Source organism: Gavia stellata, chromosome 6, assembly GCF_030936135.1.
Source record: "Gavia stellata isolate bGavSte3 chromosome 6, bGavSte3.hap2, whole genome shotgun sequence".
NCBI lineage: Eukaryota > Metazoa > Chordata > Aves > Gaviiformes > Gaviidae > Gavia > Gavia stellata.
In genome coordinates, this window is record NC_082599.1 from 48754611 (window position 1) to 48766565 (window position 11955).

Consider the following 11955-nt stretch of genomic DNA (forward strand, 5'->3'; position numbering starts at 1 on the left):
GGACAGCATCATCTTGCTGGAGATCCTTAGTCATGCCGTGGTTAACAAAAATTCACTTCTTTCAGGGCCCCACAAGCTCTGGAGTAATTGGAACGGTCTGATGAAAGTTAGGAAGAAACCAAACATACTTAGGACAGCACTGAAAAGTAACTCCCAACTCCGGCAGTCCCACGGTGGTTAACAGTTTCTTGCTGCGGCCGTCAGTTTTCACGCTACAGGGTTAAAAACGCTTAAGGAACCCTTTGCCGTAGCGCACACAGGGCTGCTGAAAAGCAGATACTTCATTTTCCGAGAGCGGATCTGGCTCTCGGTGCTGCAGCTGCCTGCGTGCACTCAACCAGCACGCTGAAAGCTGTCCTAGTGCTGCTCCAAGCCCCACTGCGCTCAGAGCCAGAGTCCAAACTGACACAAACGTGGAGAGAAGGCTGCAGAGAATAATTAGTTATTCTGTTTTGTCCAAATCTGACCTGAACTGAAATGCTAGCTTGGCTGCGGGCCCACCCCAGCATGCAGACTGGCACCAAGTTAGCAAAACTTGCTGGTTCTTTTCGAGCCAAGCAGATTTATCTCAGTTATTAACTGAAGAAACATTTTAAGAAAGCAAAAGATAAATCATGCAGGCATTACCAAAAAAAGAAGAAAAAAAAAAAAGACAAGACAAGACAAAGACAAGAAAATTTGGCTTTTCAAATTGATGTGTTCTCCCAGGAACACGTACATTCAGCGGCAGCCTGAGATGCTGCGCAACCATCTGACACAAAAGCTAACAGCTACCTCGCAAAATTCCCTCTCGACTACAGCGATGCCAAGTGGAAAGTTTTGACAGCAGAAAACCTGCTGATTTTGCTGCTCAAAGCCTTCTTTCCACGACATCCACCAGGCTCTCCACAGAACCGATGTATTTATTGCACTGTAAGTGCTGCATTTTTCCCTTCTCCGTGCCAATGAGTGGCTGCTCCAGAAAAAATCACCAGCGCGCTCCGATTTCCTCCTTTCCAGAAAGCAGACGGATGACACTGAATATGGATGAGCAGCAAGGAGAAGCAGGAGGCAGAAGGCACAGCAGCTGCGTGCAGACGCAGTGCACGGTAAAGATGCTGGCAGGCATCTACAGCCACTACAAAACACCCTAACGCAAATCCCATGGAAGGCAGAAATTGCCTCTGATGTCTCCTGTCTATCCCATTTAATCTTCAGAGCGTAGGCACTGCCTGTGTTTTCCCCAACGGGACAGACAGTCCGGCCAGATCCCGCAGGAGCTGCCTGGGCTCCCGCATCCGTACCCAAACCTCCCTCCACCTCCCACCCCTCCACCGCCCTGCCCTGCCATCCTTCCCCCTTTCTTTCAGTACATGCTCCGTTTCATCCCCTGCTTAACCCTTTTATCCACGTCTTTAAGTATGTAGGCCCTTAAAACATGGGAAATAAAGTCATAGAATGAAAGGGCTTTTAAAATAAATTGACAACGTTGTCTGTAAAAACTATAATCTGCTAAATTACCCAACTATGTAATAATCAGACATGCTATAAATATTTATAGGCGTCCTGTGGCAAGGCAGACAATTGAAAAATGGCATTATGGCAAATCTGTGTGTGGTTTATGTTTTTACTTGTATCTGCTAAATCTTACTTGAAAGCCAATTGAATCTCAGTAGCAACTGGAATTATTCCAGAGATAAGTCTTTGCTTCTTCCAAATATAATACTCTGAAATATTTTAAGCAACATCATTGAGCCTTCATCTCTGACTCTCAGCACACCTGGCCTGAAAGGGAGAAAAAAGCTGCTTTTTATTGATTTCTCCTTTCCACTTTGTGGTTGCCGCTCGCTCCCTGCTGCCACAATGATCCTGTTCTCTCGGCTTAGGTACGCAGGGAAAAAGCAATACCTGTTGCTGACAGCGGCCAGTCGCCGAGCTCGGCAACACGTGGGAAGCCAGCCTGACGGAAGGCAGCACAGCACAGGCCACATCCAACCCCATCCCACTGCAAAACGGGCTCTGCGCCCTGCTCCGCGCCAGCTCCGACAACTATTTCCCGAAAGAGTGCTGAGCGTGCTTTCTGCTAGCCAGGCCATAGAGTTAAAACGTCAGCAGCATCAGGCCAACCCCACATGCTGCTGACGCTAGTCAGCAGCTTAGGGTCATTTTCTCGGCATAACACAGCATTTAGCAAAAACTTCTGTCCTCAGCTCGAAGCAGAGGGATCCCGAGTACCCACAGCTCAGCGAGATGCCCGATTTCTGCACTTGGTTACTTTGCCACACGTAACAAGCGCCTATGCAAGCACCGATCTGAGCAGATATCCCCTCCAAAACTATGGCTTTTAACCTCAGACGGTGTTATTAAGACGTTATTAAGGAGAAATGAAAGGTTTCTCTTTCGTCACCAGGATGACGAGCCCAAGCCCAAGCTGACATGCACAGCGCCGGTAAATTCACACTTGAGCGCGCCAGCAGAATGGTAGCCAGATTTGGACAGGGAAAAGGATGGAAATTGCTGATTTCGGCTCAATTTCTGCCGGCCGGGCAGCCAGGCCCCGGACAACAAAGAAATCTCTGTTCCCTTTCACATCATGCGGTAAGCAACCACCCGCGCTGCAGCTGAGTGCCTGAACAAAGGGATCTTTGGGGCAGAGCTGGGACCGAAAACATGCCCTGCAAGCCACGTCCCGGCACTCGCTGTACTCCACCTCGGCACTGCAAACCAGAAGGAAGACTGCCACGGGGAATAGCCTCGGCTTACACGAGCAGACAGGTCTGATGCAGACCTCAAGGGCTGTCAGAAATGAAAGCGAACCCGTCGCCCAGTGTGAAGTGTCAGTCCCACCATCAAAGTTCAACAAGTGCATTTCCATTTAACGCTGGACTCAAAGCCTTTAGAGATGTTTTTTCCTCTAAGTGTTGCTATTTCATGCTTACCAGATGGAGCTTAGTTACTTACTATATCCCACTCCCTAAAAATTCAATACAAACCATGCTAAACAGCATTTTCTGGGACTGGTGGGTATGATTTATTTTCAGGTGCCAGACATCGTCTATCTGCAAACCAAGAACACAGTTGTGGGGTTTTCCAGCAGCATCCCCATTCTCAACAGCATCCAGGACAGCCAAGCTTTTCTACATGTGCTCCTGGTTGGGTTTGCTAAGACTGTCGCTTAATTTTAAAGGGCCAAATGTGTTGCTGTGCTGCTTCAGTGGTGAGATTTCCTTGCCACATCAATCCGGTCCTGGGTAAGAGGAATGCACTGGCAAGATGAGGGGAGAGTCTGGTGGTGTGGGTCTGCATATGTAGCTAATCCAGAAAAACAGCGCTCGGAGGAGTAAGTCTATCCTACCCCTTCCACTTACTTTATGCAAGCCACGTTTCCACGATCAGCGCGACTCTCTTCCACCACACATAACTGCTTTTTGCCCCCTCCTTACAGGAGGCTGGATTTATGCTGAAGAACCCCCAGTTGCATTTGGAAGAATACCCCAGAACCTTTACACATAAACACCTCCCATATCATCTTGCCCAGACACGCACGTGGCTAATCCAGAAGCAGACCCTGCTGCCTCTTGGCAGAAGCTGTACCTTCACAAGGATCCTCCACATCAGAGCGGGAAAGGGGAACAAGGCAAGAGCTTTCCTCTAACCTTGTTTCTCTTTCCTGCTCTGATGGGGAGGACCCTTGTGAAGTTACAGCTTTTGTGTTTCCGACCCACCCGTTTATTCCAGGAGAACCAAGTCCTCCACTTAACGCACACTTTTTTCAAAAACTGTCTGCTGAAAAAAAAGCCTTCACCCTGTCATACCCAACGTGATGCTCAGTTCTTTGGGTTTGACTTCAGACCTTCTCCAGAACCTAACGCCACCTCCCCGTGTCTCACCTTAACCAAGTCATTCCTACATCAAACTCTAAATTAGACACACTGCGTGCCTCGCTATGCCGTTATCCACTACTGTGCAATCGTGCTTGCCGGAGAGTTGATTTCAAGGAGATCTGGAGGCCCATGTGAGATTGAGTGCCTGGAAAACGTGGCAGTCTGGTCCCATTCACCACTGGGCATCATCACTCGTATCAGCCCCATGTTGTCACTCAGTGGTAGCAAAGATATGCAGGTCCTCCCTGCCCAAAGAACCACAGAGTTGGCAAATACAATTTTTCTGTACTGGTTTTGCATGCCGTGTTCTTGATCCCCGATTTTGCTGTAGACAGTCGTGTACACACTGCCAGCAAAGTACAAAATGCCATCATACTCACGTCAGTGGCATTTTAAGTACCTTATAGCGATGTCAGAGATTACGTTAACTCCAGTGCCAAATGAATGAGGCTCCTTATTCCTTTCAGTCCCCACTGCCACAGTATCCTGGCTGAAAGACCTATTGATCCTCTGCCCCAGCTCCTTCCTTTTTCTTTCCTTTTGGTACAGATTTTTCCTTAGGTTGCAAACCCAGCTGAGCTCCCAGGAGGAAGGGAGGAGAAGTGCATACTGCTGTAATCTTGAAGAGCCATATCCCAGGCAAATACTTACTTGCTTGGTTCCCTGCAGTGAGATAAGCTTTGCAATCTGTACACACCCACTAGTCCACGTGCCGTGATCCTTCCAGCTTTCCTTGTTCCGCCAGGACCTGCCTCACCCTGCCTCCCCCTCCTCTCCGCTGCAGGCAGGCATCTCCTTCCAGCCGTGGTGTTCTCCCAGGAGCAGGCAGTGAGGCATGCCTCCACTCATTCCCAGCGGAAACAACGCTGTTATCATCACCCACATACAAAATAAACCTCAGAAGAACTTTCATTTTAACCAGAAATTCTCCACTCGGCAGCCCTGAAATTACCCTCGTTGCCACCAAAGCATCCTGGTGCACCATCACCAGCAGGGTTTGGTGAAGTCCGCAGGTGTGCACAGCCTTAAAGTTAAACGAATTGTGGTTTCGGCAGTGGTAAAACACTAACTTCACTGTGCACAAGACTTCGAAAGAGCGTTGCTGGCCTTCAAGCTGCTAACACCCATTCAAAGGTGCTGGGGTTCCAGGTCTCCACAGGGTTTCAGCAACCCAGCTACCGCTCTGCTTCTGCCATGGGGAAAAGAAAATCTGCAGACTTTGCTACGAGATCTTCTCTGCCCGACTGCTGGGAAGCATCCCAGTATTTCACTGCAAAACAAGATGTCTGCAGCTTATCAGCTCTGCTCTAAATAATAAGGGAGCCAGAACTCAATACCTAACAAATATTTATAACAAGAAAACCAATTATAAAAATTGTTTTAAAAAAAGCTTTTGGTAAGGGTGCAGATAGCCTCCATCAGATGGAGATTTCCATCTAGCTATGTGAAATAAGCACCGGTAAAAACGTGATGCTGCATGTTACACCTCTCAAAGCATCCATCTGTGCCTGCAGACCAAGGAACTGCATGGTACCACGGGTTCTGCTACAATGAATGACAAAACCTCCCTGCAGACCCAACGCCTCTCAGCCAGGCCTCTCCCCTACCAAGTCACTTCCATGCAGTGCAGGCAGACGCTCGGTTTGGTTGTGCACCTGCCCAGCTCTCACCTGAAAACTCGTCCCGCACCGGTCCTCAGAATGGTGCCACCTCACCTAACCCAAAGCATCTGCATTGCGCTGGGTGGTGATAGCGGAGGAGTCGCAACTCCCCCAGTCACTACTATTTAATTAATCTTCCCATTCACCAAGTGCAGATGAAGGCTGGTGCATCCAAAGGAACACCACGGAAAGTCAGTGGGATTCAGGCACCTCACTCCTGGATGTTCCCTGGAAACAGTACACCAAGAACCTGAATACAACCCAAGGTGGCTTCCAGCGGCACCTCCTGGGGCCCCTTCTCTGCTGCGTGGGAACCAGTATCTCCAGGGAGCAATTGCAGGATTTCCCTCCCCAAGCCTAAGACCTGGGTGATACCTGAGACTCCCTGCATCCTCCTCGAAAGCCCACATAAATCAAGTCAGCACTTCACAAGCACTCTTCCTCCAGAGACACGTCCAGCCCACGCTGCTCACACATGAGCCACTATTTAAAAAAGAAAATTCTCGGCTTGCTTTGCTGCTTTCCTTTCACTTATCATACATACTCTGAGCAGACAAAAGGATTTTGCACAGCAAGCTGGTGCTGACAGATAAGCAGACTGTCTGTTACTCCTGAGCAGAGCATCCTACCTATGTTATGCCTAGTCCCTACCTTATCCTTTCCTAGGCTTTCATTTACAAACACTTGTTTTCACATCGTGAAGGAAAAAGCAGCTCCTTTACTGTGATCAGAATTAATTGTTCAAGATAAATATTCAGTCCAGACAGAGACAGACTGAAAGACTGTGTGTTACCAAGAGAGACAGACTCATCTCAAAAAATCACCGTGTTGCAAAAGCAGCACCCAAAATTAGGAGGGCTGAAAGCATTTTAGATAAAACACTTTGGTCATCCGTACTTCAGTCCTGGTTTCATTTCCTGGCTCCGATGTACTGCAAAGCTGCTACATTAGACTTCCCTTCACTGGGGGGAAGTCTGCAACAAAACAAACTGTTGATCTTTTTTATCTATTGCATAAAAGTATTTATTTTCCATCCTAAAGTTTGCTAGCTTGAGGGTAGGGCATAGCAAAGACAGATTCAGAAGACCAGCTGGGTCCTTTATTCCTCCAAAGGAAGTAAGGTAACTATGAAAAAATTAAAATAAAGTGAGAAAGAAAGTGGGAGGAGGCCCAGAATTAAAATACCTCGGTACTTGCCTCTTCCTGCTCCTTCGTCCTCCACAGGGCAGATTTGCCAAGCCTTCCCCCACAGAGCTTAGGCTCCACAAAACATTACTTCTTCCTCTGCCGTGACTGCATCCTTTCGTTTCTCCCTCTCCTCCATCATCCTCCTCCTTCCCCAGTTTCTCGGACACGACGCCCTGGTGTAAAACGTCCCACCAGGAGGGCATCGAAAGACCTCACCGGGGATCAGGCAGCCTCCATCTCTCGTCCCGCACCGGGGCTCGCTGGTAACTCAGCCGCCTGACCAGCAGGACCCTCCACGCTGCCAGAATTACTCCTGCTTCACTATGAATTTCCTGCAGGACAAAAGCCTCCCCCTGGTGCTACCCCCTGTTTTGTGACAAAAATGTAAAAATAATCTAACCACCAACTAGGTCCCTCTGCTTTCTCAGCCCATCTCCATGCACATTTCGGACAAGGTATGATCCAGCTGGTTTACTTGCACCGTGAGGAGAAGACGGATGTGGCGGGGTCTGTTGAAGAGACCCCTGACACCTCTCCAGTGGAGCTGAATGCTGCCTCCAGCAAAATCTTCCCATTTTTGAGCACCGCCTCCCACGAGACTGTTGTCCCAACCCCATCTTTGTTAGCAGCAACTTGTCACAGCGTTCAGCCCCCCCACTCCCCCGACGAGGATCCCTGAGCTCATTCAAACCGCGTGCTGCCGGAACGGGACGGAAAGCACCAAAACATGTTTCCAGGCCAAAACGCTCCGAGTACAGCCACTCGACACATCACTTTTCTGCGACAGAATAAAAAAGCATCTGCCCTGCCACAAGGCTAAATCCAGTCTCAGATACTGGGATAAACAATCCCAGCACAGCCCTCTGCGGGCAAGTACCACCGCCTGATGCCAGGAAACACATTTGGTTATACAATTTGCAACTGAGCTCTCGGTGGTCCCTCCAGCTACATCCCCGAAGCTTGGCGTGAAGCCTGTGGCTGCTCCTGTGTGCACAGACCACCGCTGAGCCATCCACCCACCCCACCGGGCAGGACCCGGTGCAATGGCACCCGTGCAGCCTGAGATACAAACCCTTCCTCTGCTCCAGGCTAGAGTTTAATCTGTCCCTGCTTCTACTTCTGTGACCGTGGGTCTAAAATTGTGAGGGAAATCAATACATTAGACCTGCCCCCATCCTTCATTAAATTAACTGCGGAGTTCTCAGCCTTCCCAGCAACTTCGGGTTTCCTTCTCCCAAAAGCTGAACTACCTCATCTGCAATTAAATTGCAAAGTGGCGTGGCAGGGAAAGGAAACGCTCGATTTGCCCCTGATCTTCTGCCATCCTGGGGTAGTAAACTGGTTTAATCCAGCAGGACATTTAATATCCTCATTGGGAGATCCTTGCATGTAAGCGGTCCCTTTCCACCGCCAAGCGCCAGCGATAACCTCTGGTGGATGACTCACGGACCGAAGATTTGGGGAGGAATGTGCCTACCACCTGTTTTACTGCTGTCTTCAGGATGCACTGATCCTTTCAGAGCTGATGGGGACCAGTACCTGGGGGTAAGGGGAAATCCTGGCAAGTTTGGGAAACCACCACCCTTCCCATCTCCAAGCAACTCCTTTTCAACGATCCCGCAAGCACGCCCGGGCATGGCACCTCCACGGGGGGTACCACCAAGCCTCCCCCGAGCTCTGTGCCCTTCTCAGTGCCTGCAGAGTACGCAGGCGCGACTCCTCCGCAGGCTGGACGGCTGCCTTCCCGCTCACACGTGGCTGGGCAGCGTACTTTTAAGACACAGAGAACCAGGAGTACTGTCAAGAAAAGTCAAGTGCCTCCCTGCCGGCAGCGAAGGGCACTTCCAAAAATGATGCTCCAGCTTCTCCTCAGCGCTGTCCTCCCCAAAGCTGCTAAACTGCCTTTGCTTTAAAATTTAAGAGGTAGGGTTAAAGAACAAAGTTTTGCAGGAGGAGGAGCCTCCAGTCCCTGTGATAAATAGAAGTTAAATAACAGAAACACCCCCGAGCAACTGAAAAAGCATAACCAAGCAGGCCTACGGAGACACGCAACCCTGCAGGTGCGAACCCTGCAGCAACACTTTGCAGCAAACCCTTTTCAGGACGACTGGCGGACCGCCTCCTTACCAAAGTAATCAGCCTTCGGCCGAGCATCCATCTCCTGCTCCAGGCGCTGGGTCAGTGCCTCCAGCTTCAGCTCGGCTGCCGACGGCCCTTGCTCCGGCTGTGGAAGGAGGGTCTGGCAGGGCAGCTTCACCTTTGCTGTGCTGGAGCCCTCCGGGTGCCCGGCGTCCGACCGCGGACCACTCACGCCCTCCGGGAAAGGCGGCTGTGGAGCATCTGGAGCTGTTGGCCCGCGCGAGGCCAGGCGTGAGGAGCCCGGCTTGGGACTCGCGCCACTGCCATTGGGCTGGTGGTTTTGACCGTGGGCCACGAAGTGGCTGGCTGGGCCAGGGTAGGCGGCGGCATGCTGGTAGTCCACACCTGGGGCGGCGGGCGCGGAGCTGGGGGGGAAGGACAGCGGGACACCCTGGTACCACAGCTGGCTGCCATCCCTTCCGGTCCTGGGACCGCAGGCATCAGCAGGGCCCGAAAACCCCCGTGCGGGCTGCACTGAGGGGGCTGAGAAGGAGGAGGACCTCAGCTGCGGCAGGGCCCCCGGCATCCCTTCCTCCGTCCCCAACGAGGGTGCCGGGGGGATCCGGGCATGTGAGAAGGAGGAGGACCTCTGCCCGGCTGGCGTCGGGTCGCGGCCCCCGCTGCCCCGCCTGCCCTCGCTGCCGTTCTCCTGCCCACTGCAGCCGGGCTGGGGGTCGCCGGAGCTCCCGGCCTGCTGCTCCCCGCACCCGGCGCCAGGCCGTGAGCCCCCCGCTCTGGGGATCCTGTCGGGCTCCGCTTCCCAGTCCCGGCGCCCGGCCTGGGTCCCCGAGGCCTCGGCACGCACCCCGCTCTCGCCGAAGCCGCGCTCCCCTCCATCGTACGGCCTCGTGCGCGGCCCCTCGGCGGCGGAGGCCGGGGGTGGCTTGGCACCCCGTGCCACCGGCAGGCTGGGCCGGGGGGCACTGAAGGCAGCCCCGCCGTTCAGGGCGGCCATCAGCATCTCCTCCTGCTGCTGCTGCTGCTGGAGGTGGATCTTGGCCATTTTGGTGGCGAAGACCCGCCTGGTCTCCTCGAACTCGGGGTTGTTGCCGGCAGCTTTGTCCACCCGAAAGAGACCGTCCTTGGAGGCCTCGTACATGTTGAGGTCTTCGATGAACTTGCTGGCTTCCAGACCCAGGTCGTCGTACTTATCCATCCCGCCCGGCTCAGCGGGCAGACCCCCGCCTTCCTCCTCCTCCTCCTCCTCCTCCTTCCCGCCCGGCTCAGGGCTCTGCCGGCGGCGGCGGCCGCTCCGTCCCGCCGCGCCGTCTCACTCCCGCCGCGCCCGTCCCGGCGGGGGCGGGGCTTGGGGCGGGGCCAGGAGGCGGGGCGAACGCCCCGCCTCCTGGCCCCGCCCCAAGCCCCGCCCCCCTCGCCGCGGCCGCTCGTCACCAGTCGGTGGCGTGTGCGGGCGATCAAAAGACGTCACGTGCGAGTGCACAGACGCAACGCGCGCAAATAGCGCGCTGCATCCAGCATAGGCGGTGTCAGATAACACTTGGGAAGGGGCCAGGGAAGGCAGCTGAGCTTGGGAAGGGGCTTGGAAAGGGACGCGCACGGTGGTTCAAGTCGCCCGGATGATGCGCGGAGGGGGTTTCTCCTCATCGCCTCCGGAGAAGGCGTCTTTTCTCGCCGCATTCCCCTGAAGAATGGCCGTACCGGCTCCGAAACTCTCTGAAAAACCCTTGCCAAAAGTCACCGCCACTCGTCGTGAAAAAACAGCCTCCCCCCTCCCTGGAAAAACTGTTAGGAAAATCTCATTCTGTAGCTATTGCACCAATTAGTCTTTACAGTAGGAAATTGTATGAGTTTTCTTAATATAGACATATTTTACATCGTATGCTGCACAGACATGCTTAGGCGAGCATGACTAGAGGACTCCAGCTCATTGCAAGAAGGAGAGACCCCACCCTGCACAACAAAGGATACCCCTGGACACCTAAGATAGCACCACCATCCCAGCCCCTCCAACGCCCCTGTGACCCCCCCCATTACCTGGCATCACAGACAACTAACTGCAGCAACACCCGCTGCAGGGACATTTAGATCGAGGAAGAAGCGGATGGATGATGACATCATCAAATTATAGTTGCTTTGCCAAACAGTGGCATGTGTGTGTTAAGTAGCGATTGGTCAAATCACGTTCTCCCTGAACGCTTGAAAGGCGTAAGAACCGTGTGTAAAACCGCATTAGGGGTGCCCCAATGTGAACGGGGCACCTCACGCACGTAAACAAAGAATTACCCTTGTAATTCTACATTTTGCATCCCAGCCCCTCTCCTTGCTGCAAAATTTTCATGACAAAAGCCAGCTGGGGGTGCTCGCAGGCTGGGGGGCTGTGACGGGACCTCTGCCAGGCTCGGGGGAGAGGAGGGTTTGTAGGCAGCTGTGGTGCCTCTGAGTAAATTGACTGGTGCAGTTAATCCTACGGGCCCGGGCACGTGTCTTGCGTTCCCAGGACTTGTTGTTTTATTCTCCCCCAGGCTCCAGGAGATAGGGCCAGATGTTAAGGAACGTGGAAATTCGCTGCCTTTAATATTCGGGAATTGGGCCGTGACCAAAACCTGTCAGAAACCAAAAAATCCCCTCCCCTCTTTGACCAGTTCCTGTACAGAAGCACTGCTCAGCAACTGAAGTCAGGTCTAAAATAGCCCACCCCTTCCAGCAAGTTTCATCCTGATGTGCTTAAAAATTGCAGCACTATGAGCTCCTGGAAAAGGCGTGTTTCTTCTCTCAAAGCAACCTGCCAGGCTGCGAGCGGGACCGAGAGGCTCATCCCAGCAGCGACAGCCTTACGCTCGAGCTTGAGCTGATACGCTTGATAAACCTCGGACTTGCAAAGGTTAGCCCAGACATAGCACAGGGTTAGCTAAGGGGTTTTACGGTTTCCGGGGAAGGCAGGCGGGAGGGGATCCCAGCGCAGAGCAAAGCGCAGTGGCCGAGCTGCTCCAGTCCCTGGGAGCCAGGGAAGGGGGACCCCAGCGTGTGCTGCCACTAACTCTGGCCTGATGAGTGTTTAAGGGATCAACAGTGCTGGAGCTTTCACACAGTATTGGGAGAACAGCCCAATCGATCAAGAAATCCCATCTATCAAACCCTTCCAA

The 11955-nt window shown here is 52.8% G+C and overlaps 1 protein-coding gene across 2 annotated transcripts in view; it reads right to left on the reverse strand.

The window, feature by feature from the left end:
• The window catches only part of LIMD1 (LIM domain containing 1), a 30197-nt gene extending 20190 nt beyond the window's left edge, over nucleotides 1-10007 (reverse strand). Inside the window, exons 1-2 of one of the 2 annotated variants that reach the window (XM_059818908.1) lie at nucleotides 9585-10007; nucleotides 8840-9500 (exon numbers count right to left, since the gene is read on the reverse strand). In XM_059818908.1, the coding sequence (XP_059674891.1) occupies nucleotides 8840-9500; nucleotides 9585-10007 (1084 nt within the window). Of the gene's footprint in view, nucleotides 1-8839 lie in introns of both variants that reach the window. The other variant, XM_059818907.1, reaches the window with a different exon arrangement.
• Nucleotides 10008-11955: the final 1948 nt, after the last annotated feature.